Here is a 24311-nt window from a genome sequence, read left to right as displayed (position 1 = left end):
GTTACCTCTGACTCTACCCATAAGACCAGGGATACTTAGGTGTCAATCTACATGTACCCTACACTGCCCTGAGATTCTAGCCCTCTAGCTGAAGTCCTCACTTCTCTACTAAGCCTGTACCCACCACAAAGATAGTTTCTCAGGAGCTGAGTAGGAGAAGAACAGTTGCTGGTCCTATAGGTCTGCACAACGTGGGCACAATCCTAATAAATGTCAGTGAGGGGAACACCTCACTGGGTTATCACCACCACCAAGGGAAGCACAGGGTCCGGGCTAAGGATGCTCAATGTCCTATACTGCACTACAAGCATCCCTCCGGCCATGAAGCCTGTGGCAGCCCGATGGAGAAGTACTAGTCTGTTCTAAGATTCCCCCACCCTGCTGTATCCACTGAAAGACAACAAAGGAGTCAGCACATTTGGTGGAAGCAGAACCAAACCCGGAGTGACCCTAGTTCTTACCCCTTGAATCTCTCCCAGCTAGCATACACCCTATTTGGTGATCCACCAGCTGTAGGCATCTGGTTTGGAAGACAAGGGGAAGCCCGCCAACCTTCAGGTGAAGATGAGAGCTATCAAGAAGCAACGGCCATGCTGCCTCTCACTCCCCACCCAGGACAGTAAACAGCCAGTGGGCGGCCTCACCTCTTGGCCTGAAGACATTCCTGCTCCCTCTTGCGTTCCTGCTCCCTTTGCCGCTCCTGCTCACGCTGCTCTGCCAGGCGCCTGGCCTCAGCTGCCTTGCGCCGCTCCTGCTCCTCCTCCTTCTTCCGCTGGAGCATCTCATAATGCCGCTGCTCCTCTTCCTCCTGAGATGGCAATGCATTGAAGTGCAGGACACTCAAGCCAGGTTGGGCCCACAGGGAGAAGCTAGCCAAGGGCTAAGGGGCTGCTCCTGCCCACAGCCCGGGCTCCTAAGGCACTGGCCACCACCATGACATCAGCTAGAACTGAGTCACCAGACGCCTTGACCAGTGAAGTTTTGTAAATCATGGCCAGACTAAAAAGGCATCTGGCAACTACTGCAGCAGAACTAACAAGCAAGAGTGGAGCCTGGAGTTAGCTGTGTGCAATGGGCAAGCCATCTGACCCAGTGGTCAGGTTCCCATCTGCAAAACAGGACAAGAGCAGCAGCTGCACCTCATGGAGCTGCTGAGTTAACACGCACTAATACTTTAGAAGTATCTATCACAGCACAAATAAACCATACTGGTTAGTCCTAGAACTCCCCAATGACGGACATTTGTTCCCTACAGTAGTAAGACTGCCAGTTCCCAGGGAGAGACAGGGCCCTACTCTTCCAAGTATAAGGCTCAAGGATGGATAGGAAGTGCAATCACCTGCAGGACATTCAGCATATACCAGGCATGGCATACTTCACATACATTAGTGAATTTTGCTCTCAACTACAACCATATCAGCAAGATCTCTGCTACGTGAGCAACCTGCTAAGAAATAGCAGCTGTGCCATGAAGGCCGACGCCAGATGCACATATTTAATCCTCAAACTTTGGCACCTAGAAAAAGTCACCACCACCCAACCCTCAGGTCAGCGAGCAGTTCAGTAGTACCTGCTCTACGGAACGGGTGTGTCCAGCCAGTTCTCATGACATGGAGGCGGTCAGTGCCTGTGGTACCCCACTTCGTCCCTGTCCCCACCTGTAACCACACCTGTTGGAGGAACCGGAGTCTGCGCGTCTCCTCCTCCTGCTTCCGGCGTGCCTCTGCCTCCTCCAGCTTCTTGGCAGTTGCCTTCTTCTTGGCCTTCTCTGCCAGCCGCTCCTCCTTAGCCTGCAGAATCCACTCACATGTGCTCTCTGGAGCAGCCCCCCACTCAGCATGCACAGTGGGACCCAGAGCTCTATGATAGGCACCCCCACTCCACTACAAACCCTGCTCGCTGCCCAGAGCCTAGGGAAAAGGCACAAAAAGCCATACCTGCCCAAGACTGCCCATTCACAAAGGGCTGCTGGGGACATTTAGGTCAGGCTTCCAGCATTTAACTCGCCTCAGAAGAGACTCCAGAGCTCATGTGACAGAAAGCAGGGGTATACAGGTCACCCAGTCGATGACTTGTGGAGGAGTCCAGTCCCACCCTTCAGGCTGCCGAGCCTAAAGAGCTTGGGCTCCAGCAGATACCACCCACCTACGGTCTCGCTGCCCTCAGCCCAGGCTCACCTTCTCTGTCTTCTCATCGATCTGAGCAAACTTCTGCTCAATCTGCTTCTTCTTTTCCTCCTTCATCTGCTCCACCCGCTCACGGGCCTGCAGCACCTTGCGGAGGCGCTCTTCACGCTTCCTGCGGGCAAAGCGGAGTTAAGGGGAGAGAGCCTGCCTAGGCTGGGACAAGCTGGCCGGGAGCCGGGCCACTTACAGCTTCACCTCCTCCAGCCGCCGCCGCTTGTCCTCCTCCACCTTCTGTCTGCGCAGCTGCTCGGCCTCCTCTTTCCGCCGCAGGTTCTCCAGGCGCTGGCGTTCCTTCTCCTGAAGAGGGCGAGGGGCACTGGCGTGTGAGTGAGGACACCCAACCCCACGGGCTGCCTGGCAGCGTGCATCAGTTCTCAACCAGTGTGGCAGCAGATGCCTCTCAGAAAGAGATGTCCCAGCGTACCCTGTGCCCACCCTAGGCAAGCACAGGCATTCAGGAGGACCTGAATAGCTCCTCAAACCCCAATTTGTAAGTAACACAAAAAGCAGCCTCAAATTAGATGTGTGTTGATTATAATTAAATAAACAGCTTGAAAAAAAAGACTAAAGACTAAGAATGCAAAGAGAAAGGAAGGCAACTTACAAAGTGTCTGCTAACGTTCTATTTGGGAGGGCAGGATGAAGGAACAGTCACTTATCACTACAACTTTCAATACATGCTAGGAATATGCACACTCTTAAAAAAAAGTACCATGAAATGTTAACACAGTTGTACAGGCTAGTGAGCTAGATCAAGGATGGTATGTCTTTCCTTTTAGTTTCCAAATTTCTTGTGGTATGCCTGTGTTAATAATGTTTACAACAACATTAAGAGATAGCCAGCCGTACAGCAGATCAGTGCTGGCATCACCTCCCAGGCAGACCCGCAAAGCCACGGGAACACAGTCACAGCCATACACAGCCAGCGTCGGAGGGGCTCCAAACGGTCCCTGGCCAAGGACCAGACGAGTGCTTTCCAGAACCCACAAGGGGGCTCACAACCATCTGTAACTCCAGGTCCAGAGGGTCTGATGCCCTTTCTGGCCTTCCTGGGTACCAAGCATGCAGGTAGTGCATGGTGCACAGACATATATACAGATAAAACACCCATACACATAAAATAAAAAATATATATAAACATATGTGTGTGTGTGTGTGTGTGTGTGTGTGTGTGTGTGTGTGTGTAATAGAAGACATTTGCCAAAATTTTTTAAAAAGCCAATTATGTGGTGTTTATAAGAAACTTACTTCAAATGCAACAATATTTAGACAGGATCAAAAACCTTATCTGGAAGGACAGTGGCTAACCACCAAAGGTAGCATATGACTCAACACAATTCACAAGGCATCCCCCAAAAATATTCCTAGTGACTAAGAACAGGTGTGCGGCTGCTGAGATCAGAGGAACAAAAGACATTTAAGAGAAAAATGGGAAGAAGGAGGGACATCAGGAGCTATAGAAGCCAAGCTGGGTACAGAAGGGCCTGAAAAGCGCTGGTCTTGGGGGAATCCACATGGAAGAAATGGGTGACCTTTAGTAGGTCCCTGGTTCTCCAACTACCCAGACTCAGGAAGAAAAAATGGAAACCAGACATAGTGACACACACCTATAATCCCAGGATTTGGGAGGTAAAGCCAGGAAGATTAGGAGCTGAAGGCCAACCTGGGCTACTTCAGACCATGTCTTAAACACACACACACACACACACACACACACACACACACACACACACACACACAAAACAACAAACAAACAGGAGGGTAACACTCCAACTTTCTCTCCCACCCTACTGTACACACATGCTCTCCTTGGGAAAAAAGCATTTCAGAAACACAGGCTGGGTGGTACCCAATGTTCACCACCATCCACTTTTTTTCCTTCTATAGCCAATCAAACTCCAGCTTTCAACAAGACTGAGATACAGACTTTCATTCTTAAGCTTGAGTGTTAAAATTTCCCAGCACCAGCCAGAGCATTTTTTCTATTGCATTATTTGTAAATCAGTGCTTTCAGAGTCGTCGTGTTACAGAATTCATTTCTTCTCTGGCCCGGACTTCAGATGAGCTCTGGTCATCTATGTTGCCAGAACCACCCTCAAGGCCCAAGCAAAATGAGAGGAAACTACAAGCTGGAGTAGGCGCTTCTGCCTGGAGGCTTCGCCTGAGCACTCTCCCTTGCATGTGTTCAACAAACTACTTTACACCTGGCCTTGCTCTCAAAGCACGCACACTCACTCTCCAAGTCACCAAATCTCCTCAAGTACTCTCATTTTGTAGCTGAGAAAACTCAGGTGTCCAAGACCCAGAACACTTCAACCTTCCTGGTCTCTGGTATCTGAGCTATACCCACCAGATGCCCTCTGCAGGGACTTGGGTCCCCAGAGCAGGAAAGGGCAACTTGCAGTGCCTCTTGGCTATGCCCATGATCCCTGCAAGGCCTTAGTCAATATAGAGAAGAGGAGGAAATGAACAGCCAATGGAGGAAGGAACAAGTCAAGCCTTCCTCACTGCCAGGCACAAAAATAACTCCCTGAAGGCACACAGCTGGCAAACTAGCATACTGGAGACATGCTACGCAGGGTGGAGAAGCCTCTGTTCAGGACCCATCCGGGCAGCTGCTGAGAGCCTCCCACCTGCCAAGGCATCGGCTGAAGGCAGAAGCCCTCCAGGTGTCTTCACAACGCTTCTCGGGAACTCTAAGAACAAGGGGCTGCACCAAGGTGAGAAGCAGGCAGGTGTACAGAGCTCAGCAACCCAGGACATCCTTCATGACCTGAGCAACAAGCACCCCTTTTCCAACAAAGTACTGAGCAACTGCTCTAGCTGCAGCTACACACAATCCATTCCAGAAAAAGCAGCACCCTTCTCCTCCCTAGCAATTTTGTTTGTAGTCTGTGGTCAAACGCACCCTGCAACCCATCACAGAACTAGAAGGAAGTGAGCCAAAGCAGTTTTAGATTGAACGCATAATAAAGCAACCTGTGTCCTCAGCATGAGGACATTTAGGGGGAAAACCCTTATTAACATCACATGCCTATGTATTTCTGGGCATACATATTGCTAAAATTATGGGATGTATAACCCACACCTGCATAGGTCAAAGTTTCCAACTGTCAATCAAAAGTTTATCAGAGCAGAAAACCATCTATACCCTGTTCCTAGGAACCAGTTCCCCTTTCTCCTGGACCCACTCAGGACCCTGCTCTTCCCTTGTAGTGTATCTACTCTGAACTTTCACTTTTAAATCCTGAACTGCTGTGGGATGTCTTTCTATACGCTGTGAATATGTGTTGCTCGGATTGGTTGATAAATAAAGCTGCATTGGCCTATGACAGGGCAGGATAAGGTCAGGTGGTACATTCAAACTAAAGATGAGACAAAGAAGGGTGGAGCTGGGGGAGATGCTAGCCCGCTGCCCAAGGAGCAACAAGATGCCAGCAGACCAGTAAGGCCATGGCTATGTGGCAACATATAGATTATCAGAAATGGGTTGAGTTAAGTTATAAGAGCTAGCTAGCAAGAAGCCTGACCCACAGGCCATACAGTTTGTAAGTAATATAAGCCTCTGTGTGTTTACTTAGGACCGAGCAGCTGCTAGATGTGAGTGGGGGAGATTTATCCTGACGTGGGGCCGGGCAGGATGGGAGAAACTTCTGGCTATACTGAACCTCTGAGAAGAGCAAAAGTACCTGCCTCCAAGACTGACAACCTTACTTTGATCCCCAGAACCCACATGATGCAAGGAAAACAGACTCCAAAAAACTGTCCTCTAACTACCTTCCAAACATGTCCCATACCAAGTGCTTGCAAGTGCATGTACATACACACACACACACACACACACACACACACACACACACAATTTTAAAAGAAAATCCCACATTTTTTATATGTGTGTGTGCATCTTCAATTCTTTAAACAGATGCCAAGAAGCTAAGAAATAACTGGTCTAGACAGCAACCTCCAGGCACAGGGAACAGGACTGTGGGCTGTGCCCGGGTCCCAGTTCTCCAAACCTCTTGCTCACAGATAGTGATCTAGCCCAGCTCAGCTCAGCTCTGAGGTGTCTGGGAAAAGAACAGCTTCTTTGGTCTTGTTTCCAGATGCCAATGACATCTGGACCTAGTCTCAGTGTAAAGCCACCAGTCCTACCCCATCACATACCCCCATCAGGGCTACTGTTCAGGTCTATGATCCACTAAATCTCAATGGCTCTGTGGACCAGAGACATGTCTGTTCTTTTCTCTGACCCTCAGGCCCCAGTGCTAGGGATGAGGAAGTAGATGGCCGTGGGAAGCACTTAAATAGCTGTGGCCTGGATAAACACTGCAGGTCACACCCTACCTGGGTCCTCCCTGTAACAGGGTAGGTTACGGCCGAGGGAAAGCTCTACAGTGGGAGGATGCAGAGTCCCAGAACAGCTGGATCCCACCAGCTACCCTGGTGACTCCAGTGCCCCCCACATGCACATCTGCCTTCCTAACACTCCCACTTGCGATGTTAGTGCTTCCACAGGAGCGGTCAGCTACACAGTGACATGGATAGTTAAGAACTGGGTGAGCTCTGTAAAGGGACAGGAAAAGGCTTTACTTACAACAAAGCTGCACTGTGGAGAGGAAACAGAAAAACACCAAGAGTTAGTGCTAAGGGGTGTCCTAAAGGGCAGGCCATGCACTCCTTTCACACTGCCACCTCATCTCACCCAACCCTCTCTCCCAACAAGAAAGGTGTCTTCACCTGTTCTTCCAAGTCACTCCCACCACTGCTCTGTGGACATGATGGCCAGCATTAGGTCTGCTAAGCCAATCCTCCTACTTTCCAGCCTCGGGCTCACCAAGCAACTGAGCTTCTGAGTCATAGCCCAGGATCCATAACGTCAGCACAGTAGCACAGTATTGAGGCAACCCCTGACCAGAGGCTTTCACTGGCCTATGATCAGTGCCAGGTCTCTGTATGCCCAGGCCCACACTACTTTGAGCAAACTAAGAGCCTTCAACCACACTGCCCCCAGTTCCAGCAAAGCACAGCCAGGGGACAGGCTCCCTTACCTTAGGGTCCACACGGAGGGGAGTGTTGCGTTTAATGAAGGACTTCATGACACTGCTTCGGGAGGCCAAAGTAGGGGTCATGAGCATTTGGTTCTTCTGCACTGTGTGCAAGAAGGTCCGGAGGGGCCGTACCACCTGCAGACCAGGGCCAGGGTCAGCACAGAGCAGGTAGGGCAGACACCAAGCAAGGGCAAGAACCTGCATACCTTGTTGGCTGGACAGGGTGGGGAAGGGGTCTTGTTCTGGGGGGGTTGAAGCTCCTCATCCTCCGGCTGCTCCTCGTCTGGTTCACTCATTGCCTGCTTGTAGCTGCGTTTCCTCCTGCCCAGGACAGGACACATCATAAAGATGGCCTGAGAATCCACCTCACAGCCCTACTACATCCCATAAAGATCATCCTTTGCAAAAAAAAAAAAATCTGGGCTCAAGCCACAGACTGAAAGAGAATGCAGACTGGCCCTTTGCTGCCCACTCAGAAAAATGGAGATAGCCAGTCAAAGGTCACAGAGCCAGAAGGATGCAGAGGGACATGATCACCCATTCCCAAGCCAGCATCTACAGAATCAAGCTGTTTCCTGTTTGGTCAGAGAATAGAGTTGGCACCAGCCAAGAAGCAGAATGCCTGGCCACATACCTGCCCTCCCTACACAATGACCCCAGCTTGGTTCAAGGCCCTCTGGAAGCCTCAGAGCAGAACTACTGGTATACCCCTTCCCAGATGCAAACCTGACACTCTGGGGTGGTTCTCTGTGTCCATCTCTTTGGTCAAGCTTGGGTTCTGTGAAGAGAGCAATTTCAGAGGGTTTGTATGGATGATGCCAGTGGGGTATACGTGCCAGTTTTAGGGAAGGGGTCCAGCAGCAACAGTTACAGCAGGAGCAAGGCCTCCTCCTGGCAACCTCAGGGTGGCCAGTGGCAGAAACACCAACCTTAGCAGTAATTAGCCTTGAGCCCAGGATACTGGCCCCCAAGTCAGGTCCTTCAGCCCTAATACTTGGCAACTGTGACACAAATGGCAGGAGAGTATCACCGAAGCCTCACACTACGTGCCACCCCCTCTAACCACAAAAATTATGTGCAGAAACCTTATGACAAGCTGTAAACTCTACTACTCTTCTGGCCTTCGGTTGGTACTACCATGACAGGAGAGGAAGGTTCCTTTATGGGGGCATCATACAGGGCACAGCACATCCTATTTCACATCAAGAGGAAGCACCCTTTACTCCCAAGGGTCTTTGCAGCAGTTCTGGGAGCTTTCAGGCTGGCACAACTGTCCTTGACCCTTTCATAAAGAGGACACTTTGCTCAAAACCTTACAGCTACCATTTCTTCACACTAGGGAAATCATCCTCCACAGAGAAACAGGAGCCAGACTCCAAGAGTCTACTAGCAGCCTGGGAAGCCAGGCAAGGGCTCCTAACCAGCTCCCAAAGTCCACAGTAATCCTGCCCTTTCTGAACTAGAAAAGTTAAAAACAAGCCAGGAGCAAGAGGCCAGGTAGACATTCAGACCCCAGTCTGTAGTTCTTCATGAATCCCTTGCAGTGGGCCTCAAGACCTTGACATGGCACCTTCATACCTTCACCTCATTCAGACACTTCTCTCCTCTTCCTAATCACCCAGCTATAATTACTCACGTGACACTCAGTAGCAGCTCCAGCCAGAAGATCATGGCCTCTTCAGGTTTAATTTATCTTTGGCCTATCAGACCAGAAAATGAGGCTCTGTATTCCAAGAGTCAGGGCCAAGCCAACTCACCTTGCTGCTCTTCAGTAGCTGTTGCCTGGCCAGTGGCCACAGGCTTCGAGGTAGGCGTGTTAATCACAATCTTGGTGGCACTGTGACGCTTCGAAGTACAGCCACTGTTTTTGGAGACCTACAGGAAGAACCAAGGCTTGAAGAAGCCCACGTGGATCCTGAGGTTCAGGATAGCCGTGGCACATAGCTTCAGACTTGGAGCACTAAAGACCTATCTGTCTCTGGCCTGTGGCCTTACCTCTGGCTCCTCCGCTGCCACCTCCGGCTCCTCCGCTGCTTCCTCAGGCTCAGCCTCCTCAGTGGGCTCCTGCTCCAGGCTGAAAGCAAAGCAGGGCATGGTGAGAACTCTAAGTCCAAACTTTTGCTAACTCCTCAAGGTAGGGCCAATATTAAGTGACCAGACTTGGACCACAAACCAACAGTCTAGGCTGGATAGGAAGACTGCAGCCATCACCAGTGGCTTCCTGAGTAGAGAGTGATGTCAGTTTCTGAATCTTGTTTGATATCCTGTCAAGAGATCTCATTTGGGATGGGAACCTGTTCTGGTTTGGATCTTCACTGTCCTCAAAGACCTATGTATTAAAGGCTCTGTTCCCAGTATAGAACTACTAAAATGCAGTGGAAACTTGGACAGGTGGGACCTAGCTGGAGGGCTTCAGCTTATTACGGGTATGTAGTTGGAGTTTTCTCCAGTCCCGCTCAGACCTGCAGCCACTCAGACCCAAATAAACACACAGACACTTATAGTATTTAAACTGTTTGGCCTAATGGCTCAGGCTTCTTGCTATCTAGTTCTTATATCTTAAATTAACCCATTTCTATTAATCTACAAGTTGCCACATGGTTTGTGGCTTACTGGTACTTTACATCTTGTTTTTCATGGCGGCAGTGGCTGGCAGCGTCTCCTGACTCAGCCTTCCACCTCCCAGAATTCTCCTCTCCTTACCTGCCTACACTATACTTCCTGCCTGGCTACTGGCCAATCAGCGTTTTATTTATCAATCAATCAGAGCAACACATTCACAGCATCCCCAGCACGGGTATGCCCATGAAGATGAATATGGGATCATAGCCCTTTGCTCCCTTTCTTCTTTCAAGTCCCAGCCATGAGGTAAATAGCTTTGTTCTACCACACTCCTGTCATGATGTACTGCTCCCCAAAGCAACAGAGCTGACTGGTCATGGGTGGAAGGCTCTACAACTGTGAGCTAAGATAAACTATTTTCCTTTGTAAGGTGAGTATCTTAGGCATTGTTCCAGCGATGCAGAGCAGACAAATACTTTACCCAGGTCTGTCTCAATCTAGGGGGACCAGAAAAGTCCCATCTTTTTTGAGGCCTACTCACTATTCACCCGGGGGCCAGCTAAGCCAAAGGTACGCCCAGGCCCCATTTCCTCATCCCAAGCACTGAACCTCTGACCCAAAGTAAGGAAGGGCTAGCTCAGGATAGCAGAGCATGACCTCTGAGAAGTCAGTGTCCTGGCCCCAAGTAATGCTAGGTCTAATCCAGCTCAGGAAGCACCCCTGCGCCCTAGACTACAACACTCCATCACAACCTCATTTTAAATGGTTGTTATGCCTCATTTACAGCCATGGAACTCATGCGCCAGAGCTAACAAGTAATACTGATGGAATGTTGCTTGGAGACCTGACAGTCATGCTACTTGCTGCCTGGTTACACAGGGACCAGGCTAAGGGAGCACGGCTGTCGACAGTGTCATGGAGAGCATCCAGGATGAGGAGGGAAGGCTTCCACCTGGTGGTCACCTCCACCCCCCAACTCCCAATGTGCCCTGACCACCCCTGTGGGAGGCATTGGCATGGAACTTACCCAACTTTCTGAGGCACTTCAACATTCAGGAGCCTCTCCAGGTAACTGTGACCTGAACGAGAAATGGAAAAAAAAAAATAAAAGATGCCATCGGAAACCAGTCAGGAACCAGACCAAGAAGTCCAGGAAGTTCTGACAAGGACATGATCCCTGCTTCTTTCATAGACACACACACAGGCCTCACTGTGCCCCGGGTCTCACCCTCATTCATCCTCACACAACCTCAATGCAGCTATTAGCTTTATGTTGCTTGCCTAGCAGGCACACCCCCACCTCTTTACGAGGCTAGGAGCATCTTGGAAAGAGGGATGTCTGCCATAACATTGGGTTCCAACATAAGCAGCTTATTCACTCAACAAATATTCATCAAGTGCTTACTATGTATTGGGCTTTGAGCCAGGGGCTGGAGGCTCAATGCAATGGTAGTAAAAACCAACAAGGCCACTGTCTGGTCTTCATACCAGCATCAGATGATCTTATACAGTAAACTAGGGTACGTGCAACAACCAAGTCAAGGATGCTAAAGCCTAGATGAGGAGACCTGAACTGAAGACCAAAGGGGAGGAGGAGGGAGAGGGAGACAGTGGTTTTCAAAGTGTATTCTCCAACTGCTGGAAATACTTGAGACCCTTCTGTGTGATCCACAGGTCTTAACTATTTTCACTGCTGTACTAAAGTGTGACTTTTCCTTCTTACTATATTAATATTAGTCTAAACAGCACCAAAGCAACAATGTCAAGGAGAAAATGCTGAAGCTTAGCATCCATCAAGGTTTCAGCACCAAACTCTACCATCCTATCATACACAGTAAAGCAATGGCCAGTTTCAATGAGGAATGTCCTTGGAGAAGTATTAATTACAGGCATGATGGTTCATATCTTTAATCCCAGCACTCAGGATGCCGGGACAAAGGGATTGCCACAAGTTCAAAGTTAGCCTGAGCTTTATAGTAAATTCTAGGCCTATCTAGACTACAGCGTGGGATGGTGTCAATGATCTAGGAAGAAGGAAAAACACTTGCCAAGACCACAAAGTGAAAAAAGGGCTTTGGGGGGCTTAGAAAAAGGTCAGCTCCTGGGTCAGGAAAGACAGACCAGAGCTAAGGAGACAAGGAACCTAGGTGGTGCCCCGGCCTAAGAAAAACAGGGAAGACAGGCTACAAACCGGAGTAACAAACTGGCGGGGCTCAGGGAGAACTCAGCAGTAACAAGAAGCAGGAATTTTCCCTTCTGGACTATGGGATCCAGGCTGGGGGCCAGGAGGGAGCAGCAACAATATGAGACTGGCAGCTACAGATGCTACCTTCAGGGGTCTATGGCCAGAAGATCTGCTCCCTCTGTTGTAGGAATTTAAGTCACTGATTGGGGGGTACACATTAGAATGAACAGCTGTTTTCTAGAAGTACCTTGACCTTGAAGAATCCTTGTGGAAAACAGTGATTGTTTTCCATGACTTGTAGAACTGTTCTGCTGAAGGGGCCATTGCAGCCATCCCACGACTTTGGTCACCTGAGGCTCTCGTATTATTGTGTATTGCAAACGATATATAATAACGGATTAGAGTCATGGGGGCATGTGATGCTCTCCTTTAGTAAAACATGTAAATTAGACTAGAGATCTTGGTATGAGGAAATACTTTGTGTAACAATCAATAAATATGCCTTTGTACGGTTGTTCAGGAGTTCAGTCCATCAGAGAGGCTGGACCTTCCTGATGCCACATATGCTTTAAAATTTCATCTTGGAGTGCCTCTTTCTTCAACTGACTCATGCTACACAGTGCGCCCTGACACCCTCCTCTGCCCTGCCTCTCTCTCCTGACTCCAAGCTCCTTGACTGCGGGAGGAGAGAGGTAAAAAGGCCAGAAAATCAGAAGACACCCAAGTGAACACCTAACTATTCCACAGCACAAAGACTTTTTGGAATGTTAAGCAGCCCCTGCATGTCAGAACAGGCCCAGTGTCAAAGTGGCCTGGCCTACGGACTGAGGAGGAGCTACCCTCCAATTAAAAAAAACTAGCCATGAAGCCTGAATGACAAACCTGACCTACACAGCTGGAGTTTCTAGAAACCCCACAGCAGTGACCCTTGTCCCCGTCACCTACTAATGCTGGAAAGCTTCCTCCTGGGGAATGCACACCAGACCAGGAGGACAAGAGGCTTCGGGTCCTCTGTGCACCACCACTAGATTCCAGAGGCTCCGAACCACCCTTTCCTGCCAGTCTCCTTTTCTGGCCTCATTCCTTCCCACTCCCCTACTGCAGGTGTGTCAAAAGCTGCCTTAGGGAGAACCCACCCAGGTCCACCTTAGAGCCTGACATCAGAAAAGCACCAGGACACCTCTGCCTTGCCCTTTCTCATCCCTTGAGTTTCAGTAACACAGTCCAGGGTTAACTTGTCTCAATGAGTTACTAACCATGTACCATATCCAAGCACTAAGATTAGTTCTCCAACTACATTCAAGGCAAATGCCATTACCATTTCAGACAGGAAACTGAGGTTAAGAGAAGAGGTATACCCAAGGTCACCTGGGAGCTGAGTGACTCCACATTCTAGTCCCTGCCTCTTCCCCACCATCCCTCTGTCTCAAGAAGGAAGATGACTGTTGGGCTGGGATTAGACAGGCTTGCTCACAAACAACCCAGAAGCCCATCCATGAGCTGGGAAGGCTGTGGGAAGAGCAATAGGCAATGCTTATTGAACCTCTGAGTTCAAGGCCAGCCTGGTCTACAGTGCGAGCTACAGGTTTACTGTTATGAACCACCACTAATTTGAAGCAGAAATGGGAAAGGAAAAGACTCCCATCCACAGTGTCACCCTTGCATGTGTAGATTCCGGCAAGTCTACCACTACTGGCCATCTACAGACGTGATGGAGCAGACAAGCCACTGTGAAGTTTGAAAAGGAGGCTGCTGAGATAGGAAGCAGCTCTTTCAAGTACACCTGAGTCTTGGTCTTGGGGAAACTAAAAGCGTGAGCAGGGTATCACTATTGACATCTTCCTATGGAAATTACCAGCAAACATTATGTGACGATCACTGAAGACCCAGGACACAGAGATTTGAGCAAAAACATCAGTGCAGACATTATCTCAGGATGGCTGTGCTGTCCTGATTGTTGCTGCTAGTACTGGTGAATCTGAAGCTGGTATCTCCCAGAATGGGCAGACCTGTGAGGATGCCCTTTTGGTTTACACACTGGGTGTGAGACAGCTAATTGTTGGTGCCAACAAAATGGATTCCATTAAGCCACCCTACAGCAAGAAGAGATATGAGGAAATTAAGGGAATCAGTACATCCATTCAGAAAACTGGCTACAATCCTGACACAGTAGCATTTATATCAATTTCTGGTTGGAATGCTTGCAAAATGCTGGAGCCAGGTGTTAATATGTCTCGATTGAAGGGATAAAAAGTCACCCATAAAGATGGCAGTGTCTTTGGAACCACACTGCTGGAAGCTTTAAATTGTATCCTACCACCAACTCGCCCAACTGACAAGAGTTTGCAACAGCCCCTCCACACTGTCTATAAAATTGGTGGATTGATATACATATACATTAACTATTCCATTGTAAAAATTGAAATCATGAAATCTGCAGGTAAATGGATGGAACCAGAAAAGATTACATTGAGTGAGGTGACTCAGACCCAGAAAGACAAATGTCTCATGTACTTTCACCTTTGGTTCCTAACTCCAAATCTTCAGATTTGAGTATATAACCTGGAGTAACTGCAGAAACTAGGAAGGTAAAAAGGGATTGTGGGGGAGGGGTAGAGAAGGAAATAGCAGGGTAAACAGGATTCGAATGGGGAGATGGGAAGGAACAGGAGTGGGGCTTTAATTTAGAGAGGGAGCTGGGCATGGTGGCACACACCTTTAATCCCAGCACTTGGGAGGAGGACCTCTGAGTTCAAGGCCAGCCTGGTCTACAGTGCGAGTTCCAGGACTGCCAGGGCTACAAAGAAACCCTGTCTCAAAAAAAAGAGGGAGGTGTCTATGAGATTCTCCCCAGTTCCTCCTACCCTTCCCATAGCTCCAGGCTCATCTAGCCCTGTAGACCCCCCACCCCAGGACCAATTTCAGGCCTGAAGAAATCTAAGTACCACCTGTGACACCCACCCCACCCCAGGCCTCCTGAATCCAAAATGGACAGTGTGCCAAATCTTGTGCTGCACAAGGCCCAGATTGTCTCTCCAGGCTGCAGAGCCTAGAGCTGGGCCAGAGAACCTTCCAAGGTGTGATGTCTTCACCTGCCTGACAAACCCCAGCTCCCTCAGCACCTATTTTCCTGGATGGAATGCAAGAGGGCTCGAGTCCCAGTTTCTGGACTCTATAGCCTGTCTACCCCAGTTTCCTCTTCTATTAAAAGGTATAAACCCTGAGGAGCCAAAACCACTGCTGCAGACAGATTTTCTTCCACAAATCTTACCGAAGCCAGATAGACTTATGTCCCATTTACTACAAAACTTGGCCTGTCCTCTAATCTGGGTCTTGCAGGAGGCTGATCTAGCAGCCTCCTTCTCTGTTTTTACAGGGTGCCTAAGAACCTCCAGCCACCAGACATTTACTTTAGTGGCAAGAAGCACCAGGCAGCCCATCACTCACTACTTGATGTCTCCCAGTCTTTGTGCAAGCTGTTTCCTTGGCCAGGATAGCTAGTGCTACATTTTCTCCACCTGGACAGAGCACAACTGTCCTTCAAACCCACAAGTCCCCACCCACTCAGACAGCCAACCCTGCCTGCTTTCCTCTATGGCTCATAAGATCTAGCCTCAGCAGAGCAATGGCCCTCTGGGCTTGGATCTGATCATAATGAAAGCAGTCACCGCGTACCAGCCCACATGCTCTATGTGGCACATCTCCACAGCAGTTTCACCATTTGGAGTTACATACAGGAACAGTGAATTTAAGTCCATCACTCCAAAACAGCAAAAACGGATATACTGACTCTGGGGAAAAGGACCATGGGAATATTGGGGCTAACATTCTAGGCCTATTTCCTTATCTATGAACGAAGTTGAACTAAATCTGTCACCCAGTAGTGGCAGGTCACTAGCTATATGTGGCCATTTAAATCTACATTGAAGAAAGTGCAATGACAATTAAATGTCAGGGCCAGTGAGATGACTCAGAAGTAAAGGCACCCGTTGCTGAGCCTGTCAACCTGAGTTCAATCATCAGAACCAACACAACGGAAGGAGAGAACTGACTCCTACAAGTTGTCCTGACTTACTTACACACACACACACACACACACACACACACACACACACACACACGGCAAGGTATGTGCATGTGGACACGCATACTATTAAAGAGAAAAACAAACAAACCTTAAAATCAGCTCACTGGTGGTACACACTTACAATCCTCACACTGAGGCAGGAGGACTTTGAGTCCAAAGCCAGCCTGAGCTACATAGCAAGAGCCTGTCTCAAAAAAACAAGGGCTAGGGGACACTGCCCAGTAGTAGAGAACTTGCCTCGCCCAGGGGCATAAAATCAGCTTCTCCATCAGACTAGACACATTTTCAACAGCCAGGCATGGCTAGATAGACTCCACGCAGAGTTCACATGAGAAGCATATCACAAAGGGTCAATGGAAAGTTCTCTCAGAAACACCCCCACCGAGCCACCCACTGCACCATCACCCCACACTTGCCCCACACTCACAGATGATGCGAGCAGAGGCCTCTGGCTCCTTGTCAGCCTTCCTGGCAAGCCTTCTGCTTGACCTACGATTAGCATTTTCTTGTTTGGCCACCAAACAGTACTTTGTGGCTAGTGGCATTTGGGGATCCTGGGAAATCAGGCTTCGTCGCACTGACCGAACATTCCCAAGAGGGCTCTTGGCTGTGGTGGGCAAGATGTTATTTGGTAGGAGAGGAGAAAGCACCCTCTCCTGCCATGGAGAGTCTGGAGAGCCAGGAGAGTCCTGCAGGCCCCGGGAGGCCTGAGCAATCTTGAGCTTGGAAACAGAACGTCCTGCCCCAACCCCTCTGTTCTTGGGGCTCTGGGGGGTAGCCTTGAGGGAGCTCACTGCGACAGATTCCAGCTTCCCAGCCTCTGACTCCTTGGCTGTTGATTCCTCCTCCGAAGTCAGGATGCCTTGGGAAGCTGGCGGTGTGGCTGGAGCTGGGACTGAAGATGGAGGAAGGCTACCTTTGAGCTGGACGAGGTGTAGCTCTGCACTCAGTTGCTCTCTGGTGCTCACCTCCACCACGGCTTTCTTGAGCACTGTGGGAGACTCAGCAGTGGGAGAGGAAGCAGCTGATGCCACAGAGGCTGCCACTGCTGCAGCTGCAGCCCGAGTTATCCGACGCAACACAGGGGAGCCATTCTCCCCAACAATGGTAGCCGGCTTCTCCGCCTTGTCCTTGCTGCGGAGGCAGCGGGTGCCTAACTGGCTGCTCCGAGACTTCCTGCGGGATAACCTGTTGAGGCAGCAGAACAGAAGCTGAGACAGCCTAATAGGGCAGGGGTATCCCAAAAATAAAATTAGAGTACATCCATCTCCCTAGTAGCCACCAGCTTCAATGAAGTATGAGCAAAGGGTCTGAAGGCAAAACCTGGAGGTTCCAATGTAGACTCTATCATCTCTAGCCATGAGACCCCAGTTCTTCCTCTCTGAGCCTCAGTCTCCCCAACTGTAAATGGATGACAATGAGTTCCATTACTCATAGAACTGCCAGGAAGATTAAAGTCACAGGAACTTCTGTGATCACACTGTGCTAAGCACCTTCTGCAAACTTCACTCACTTTCTCAATTCACAAGCCTGAGATGATGGCCCTAGGAGGCAGGCACCATTATTCCACTTTGGAAGATAAGAAAACATGCCGGGCGGTGGTGGCGCACGCCTTTAGTCCCAGCACTTGGGAGGCAGAGGCAGGCGGATCTCTGTGAGTTCGAAGCCAGCCTGGTCTCCAAAGCGAGTTCCAGGAAAGGCGCAAAGCTACACAGAGAAACCCTGTCTCGAAAAACCAAAAAAAAAAAAAAAGAAAACAGAGAGATGGAAATTCATTCCAAGGACATATAGCTGCTGAGGCATGAAACTGGTTGACATACATACCAGGGCTGCCTGATTAGAATGACCAGCATCTTTACCTGAGTACCGCAGTCACCACCATTCCTGCAGGGAATTGTAACAAACCCAACAACAGAGAAGTTGGGAACCAACAACCTGGGCCACACCTCTGGTGCCTCTCCCCTCCTCCAAACCTCAACTCAAACTCCATCTCCACCTTTGCCACCAATGTACAGAAGTTCACACCTGTACTCTGAACTGGATTAACACTTCATGTTACCCATGGCATCTCAACTGGGAGTGTCAGCGTGGGGTACTAACTACCACTGCCTTTCAGCTGTTGTTCCTATCAGCACATCCAGAGCAAACTTTCCCCAAAAGTCTCCAGAGACCACCCCTAGTGCAGCAGCCTACCCAGCCTTTCCTACCTTTTCCTCATGGGATCTCTGTTTTCATCCTGAATGTTAGACACCCGTCTCTTCTTCCGACGGTTCTTCTGAGAGGGAGTTTTGGGCATCAGCTCCGGCTCGTTGCTGAATTCTCTGTTAAGGACAAGGAGGGTGAACTTGAGGCTTCCTGGGAACTGCTGAGCTGCCCCTTCTCTCACTAGACGACATTCTACCCCATTCTTGGCAACGACAAGCCAAGCTAGAGAGACCATCACCAGGAAAGCTCTCCAAAGCTATGTGAAGTCACCAGCTGGACACTCAGAGCTTCCTCCTGGACATATGGCAGGGCAGCAAGTTCCAAGACAAGATATCCCAGGCCACACACTCAAAGACACAGCTAACTACAGTGAGCCAGGAGAAGGGCTCAATCGTCTCTTCCCCTGCCCACGGCACTAGGTTGGCCCCAGCACATGAGGCACTCAGCAAGGAACCCTGACAGGCTATTTGTCTGACCTAGCAGGACACCGAGCTCCCCCTCCACCACCACCCCAGCATGCCCCGTCTTTACCTGACAAACATGCGCTCAGCCTCCTCCTCAATCTCCTTGAGCCACATCAAGTCCTTATTGTCCATGTTGCAGACAAAATCCAGGAGTTTCTGGTCACATAGATCCAACAGGTGAATGGGCCCTGGGGCTGTGGTCCCCATGGTGGCACTGTCTGGTGAAGGTAGAGACAAAAAGCATAAGGATTCAAGGCTAGGAACCAGGACCTTTTCCAGGGAAAGTCTACCAGACCCAAAAATCAAACAGAATACTCTGTGCCTAAACCCATGCATCTCCCAATACAGAGCCTCTTGCCATTGCAGAGTTCCAAACGCCAACCCAATGGCCTCATCTCATGAAAAGAAGTGATGTTACATTAACCCCATTCTCTTGACAACACAACACAGAGCATGACTGTTTCTATAGGCCCACACTTTAATTCTGATATAAACTTTACAAATGGTCTTTTGGATCAAGGGGAAACACCCACCCCCAACCCCATACTCTCTCTCTTTACCCAAATACAGAACTGTTTACTTTCTTGTGGGCTTTCCTCTCACTTCTCATGGATGGGGACTAAGACATGGCCATCCTGTGTTGACCCCAGATACCAGACCATCAAGACATCAAATCCAACTGCCTATTTAAAATGACAGTGGAGGGCTAGCAGGACAACTCAGCAGATTAAGGGACTTATCACCATACCTGATGACCTGAGTTCAATCCCTGGGACCCACATGGTAGGAGAGAAATAACTCCTACAAGATGCCCTCTGGCCTCTACATAAGCTATGCCACATCTGCACGATTGTGTAACAGTGTCCTCCCAGATTGAACCATTCCATCTGCAAGGAGCCTCCTTAAAAAGGAAGGTCAACTGCCAGTGGCCACGTCAGAGGAGCAGCAGGTGGCAACTGAAGTCCAAGGTATCAGCCCACCAGGAGCAAACTCTGATGGGTGAATCTTGGTCAGGCAAGGCCCCGAGACCACGGATCCTGCTATGTCTTTTGCTTCTGCTGTGTCTTTACATGCTTGCTGCTGCCATCTTTCTCTGGTATCTGGCATAGTGTGATTGGGTGTGGGGAGATCCCTACTGCCTGTAATGTAGTGTGTTTATCTCATGGAAACATCCTGTTATCCTGGGTATTTTTACCTGTAGATTATTATGAAGATGGTTTCTTCCTAAGCTGTCCTATCTAATTGATAATAATGTTAGTTTATACAGAGTTTTGATGAATAAAAATAAATACAAGGAAGTGTTATACAGCTAGAACACATGAGTTTCTATTAAGGAGCTTTATAGACTGTGGCTTAGGTTAATGATTAAGAAAACAATTGAGTCCCAGTAGTCCAGCTAGCTTAAATTCTTTTAACCTTAATGTTGGGAGATGTGTTCACAGGTTTTGGAGTGCAACACAGCTGAAACAAAACTTTGAAAATAACTGAAACTAAGATGTACCCATTTTTGCCCTCAATCTCCTGATATAAAAAACTATTGATGAGTGGGTACGTACCCTAAAGATTTAAAGTAGAGCTGACTGACTCTTTTTCATATATAAAAGTTTAGGTTTGTGATTCCTTTAAGATTCCTTATAAGATTATCTTTCAAAATAAGTAATAAATTAATTTGCCCTTTCTTTGTAACTGCAAAATGCAGCCTGCCAGTAAAAGACCTGACTAAGAATATTTTGCTTGCCCATATGGGTAATCTATAACAAGTTGCTTGGGTATGAATGCACATAGGTTCTTGGGATAATCTGTTTTTCACCGGTAATACATAAAACATTTAATCATATAAGGGATATGGAAAACATGCTGTTTTTACTGTTTGTTGTGTATTAATTTTAATCATTCACTTGAAAAACAGAATGTAACCACATTGTAGTTTTTATATTGCCTGAAAGATTTTGCTAGGGTATATGAGCTGTAAGGGAAAGAATAGAGAGAGCTAGAGAGAGTTAAAATAGGCTGGAAGGAAAACATCAAGAATGAGAGTTAGAAGGAAATCACCAGGAAAATGAAGAACAGAGAATGCAAAGAATAAAGAAAAGGTCTGAAGGAAACCATCAAGGGTCTGTAAGTGTCTTTTTCCCTAACCCCCTCAGATAGAAAAGTCTAGAACGTGCAGCTGTGGACTTCCCTTTGAGCCCTGAGCTATCTGGAGGCTGGATCCCCCAAAGCAACGACAGTCAACAACTCAAAATAGCTCCAGGAAGTGCCTGAAACTGACCAGATTCACCAGGCCTCTCCTCACCTCTCCTTTCCAGACTAAACAATAAAAGCTCAGAGTTCCTCTCAGACAAGCAGAGCTGAGCTGCAAGAAGCAGAAACCAGCCAAGCTTCCTGGATGAGGTCTAGACTGACTGAGTCACTTGGAAAGGACACTCTCTACCTGTTGAGCTGGCTTCAGACTGTGCAGTGTACTGCAGGTTTCCCAGTTTTTGAAAGCTGTCACCCATGCTGGGGTGGGCCTTGGTGATGAGGCTATCTCTGAGTCATTTCTGCTCCTGTAAATAACCCCAATAAAACTCACTGGTTCACCAAGTTAGACTTTGGTGGTATCCGTCTTTGGTGGTCTGCTGTGGGTTCCCTACCTAGGGTAAACCCTGGGGTGTTGCCTGTCCCCAGGTAAAGTTTTGTCACACAACATGCACACATACAGACACACAAACAAGTAAATAGAGAGTAGAGCTGAGAATGATGGTGAATGCTAAGAAATGAGGGGTCCACAGACATGCTCTCCAAAGAAACCCCACAATCCCCTCCCTAGAGTTAAAATGCCCTATAAAGAGATGAGAGAGAGAGGGGTGAGTGAATAAGCAAAGTGTTGTCTTCAGGAAAACAAACCTGTCTATACATACCAGGCTACATTTCTGATCTCCCTGATCCTTCTGAAACTTAATGGCACAATATGCTGCAGCCTTGCAAGTTTTCCTTTAAAGATCTCCGGTTTGATTTGTGGGGTACACTACCCCTTTGTTCTTCAAACAAGTTCTGCCTTCTAGGAACTCTGTCTCCTGTTTTGTATAGCTTTTTCACTTAGCTCCTAGATCCTCTGGGAGGGCCAGACCTCCAACCCAGGCCAAGATCACACACACACAGATTCCAGTTATGTGCCCAGCAACTGAGTGAGTGAGTGTGTGTGCCTACTGCTGCTCTCAACCTACTAAGCATTGCTCTCCGAGGGCAGGCTGTTAGTCCTGCTCATCAACAAGAAAGTGTGTAGCCCTCCAGATGTCTGGCACTTGTGGAATGAATTAATCCATCCATCAACTAATCCTGAAGCTTCCCTTACCATCACCATCACACACAGGGACACTCAGTGAGTAACTCGGGCAAGCTGTTAGTCTTGCTCATCAACAAGAAAGTGTGTAGCCCTCCAGATGTCTGGCACTTGTGGAATGAATTAATCCATCCATCAACTAATCCTGAAGCTTCCCTTACCATCACTATCACATACAGGGACACTCAGTGAGTAACTCACTAGGCACAGGTTAGGACAGGCCAATACACACCCAAAGCCCCTGAGCTAACTGCCAAGGGCAGCACTAACTAGGGCAAAACCAAAAAGCATTAACTGTGCAGCCAGTTAATCTTGAGTATGGCCTTTCCATTGCCACCCCTGAGTCTCCCCATCCCTCTGCACTAGCCCTGGAAAAGTCCTAGACTTCAGTTCAAGGTCAGCAAAGAGAAAGCTGTTCAGGGACACCAAAGGTTTGCGGAGGAGCTACAGAAAGCAACAAGTGGGTAACTTTACGAAGCATTTGTTCAAACTGCCAACTTGAGCGACAGCTTCTCTCACCAAGTCCCAAAACACACTTCTTCCATGGGGAAATGTGCTTTCTAGCAAGTCCTCGCTCAAAGTTAGAAGAGGTGGCCATGAGAAAGGAGAAGTGTAACAAGAATCAGACTCCTGGGGAACTTCACCTTCATTCAGCCCATGAAAGAACCAGAGCACCCAAATCCCACCAAGGGAGAAGGGAGGTCCACTTGCTTTCCATAAATACTTCTTCCGTGCCGTTCATCAGACTAGCGCCTCCACTACATTCTCTTCTAAGGGTGCAGGAAGTGAACGAAGCACCTCTCTCCACACACCTCCAAGCATGAAGATCGATCACTATAGTTGCTCTCTCATTCAGAGTCCTACTTCGGGACAGGGACCCTCTCACTTCCTTCTTGCCACATTTTCCAGGATACCCATGCACAAATAAAGTGACAAGAAGTCTAAGTCAAAGTCACCCAGTAAATCGGGAGGCGGAGCCTGGATTTAAACAGCTCTTGACCACTAGCTACAGGCCTCCTGGACACTACCTACAAGCTTAGAACGGCACAGTCCTGACCCTGGGCCGCAGGAGGCTGGATGGAACTGCGCTGCTGACAGACTACGCTTGTGGGGATGACAAAATAATAAGAGGCAGGATCGGCCTCCGGACCTGGGACAGTTTAAAAATGCTGCTCAGCTGGGGTGTGAGAAGCTGAGCAGCCGTTACGGTGTGGAGACTCAGATCCCGGTCCACAGAGCAGCCTAGGCTGCGAAGTAGGTGTTAGGCCCCGCGTGGGGGAGGGGACAGGTCATTCTCAGATCCCAGGGAGCAGATGCACGGGAGTGGAGGTCACCTCCAAGCCCAGCACCATTTGACCCCACATCCACAGGAAACAAGGACGAGGGTGAGGGGCCTGGGCAGAGAAGCGGACAAGACCAGATGCCGAACACCGCGACCCCGCCACGCCGGCCGCTTGCACTCACTCACCGGGCGGCGCCGCGTCTGCCCCGAATACTCCGATTCCAGACCACGGCCTCCGCAGATAAGGCTCGCCACAAAGCCCGACCCTCTGGACTCTGGGTCTTCAGGGCTCGCCGCAGCCAGACGACCAACGGGGCGGTGAGCGCGGGCGAATTTTCAAAACTGTGGCTAGCCAATTCTCCCCAAGTTTGTCTGGGCGGTTACAAAACTCCGAACCAATCATGTAACAGGTTACACAAGTCCGGTTATCTGTTGGCTGCCAGTGCTGTCAATCTGTGGGACTAAGAGGCGGGAGAAAGAACGTAGACGCTTTTAACACGCCCCAACTTCCGGAAGCCCCGGCACTCAAAGAAGTGAGGAAGTGGTTTCTTGGTCTTGTAAGCGAGTGAAGCTCGGAACCACAAGTCCCAGCGTGCATTGCGAAGACGGGCTTGGTTATGGCCGGACGCCGATTTAAGTTCGGGCCAGCCACTTCGCTGGTCTCAAATCCAGAATTCTGCTTTCGGAATTACAGCTTTGTGACCTCTGCTATTTTTGAGAAGTAAAAAGAAAAATAAAAAGAAACGCATTGCAAATCTCACCGAGTGTTTCCTTAGAGCAGCGATTGTCACCCGGAAGTATTTGCTAAATACACTCCAGGTTGGACAGCCACGCCCAACAGAATTCTCTAGCCACATATATCAGTAAAGTATGCCTTGAGGGTTGTCACCACCTGTGAAGAAAACACTTAAGCCTCCAAGATACTTACACCTCCACTTTCTTTATAGAATCATTCTCAGTAGCCAAA

General features: G+C 49.0%; 1 protein-coding gene and 1 pseudogene across 1 annotated transcript in view; one reads left to right on the top strand and one right to left on the bottom strand.

The window, feature by feature from the left end:
* The window catches only part of Incenp (inner centromere protein), a 29578-nt gene extending 5539 nt beyond the window's left edge, over positions 1–24039 (bottom strand). Inside the window, exons 1-14 of the mRNA XM_059261109.1 lie at positions 23531–24039; positions 18805–18955; positions 18276–18389; positions 16496–17256; positions 10824–10875; positions 9230–9308; positions 8992–9109; positions 7961–8012; positions 7441–7555; positions 7235–7369; positions 2374–2483; positions 2178–2298; positions 1671–1790; positions 645–808 (exon numbers count right to left, since the gene is read on the bottom strand). Of these exons, the coding sequence (XP_059117092.1) occupies positions 645–808; positions 1671–1790; positions 2178–2298; positions 2374–2483; positions 7235–7369; positions 7441–7555; positions 7961–8012; positions 8992–9109; positions 9230–9308; positions 10824–10875; positions 16496–17256; positions 18276–18389; positions 18805–18944 (2081 nt within the window). The 5' untranslated portion in view covers positions 18945–18955; positions 23531–24039. The remainder of the gene's footprint in view (positions 1–644; positions 809–1670; positions 1791–2177; positions 2299–2373; positions 2484–7234; positions 7370–7440; positions 7556–7960; positions 8013–8991; positions 9110–9229; positions 9309–10823; positions 10876–16495; positions 17257–18275; positions 18390–18804; positions 18956–23530) is intronic.
* On the top strand, positions 13604–14363 carry LOC131895180 (elongation factor 1-alpha 1-like; annotated as a pseudogene).
* Positions 24040–24311: the final 272 nt, after the last annotated feature.

This window comes from Peromyscus eremicus, chromosome 1, assembly GCF_949786415.1.
Source record: "Peromyscus eremicus chromosome 1, PerEre_H2_v1, whole genome shotgun sequence".
NCBI lineage: Eukaryota > Metazoa > Chordata > Mammalia > Rodentia > Cricetidae > Peromyscus > Peromyscus eremicus.
Note: the sequence above shows the minus strand (reverse complement) of the source record. Positions and strands in the feature narration are given on the sequence as shown.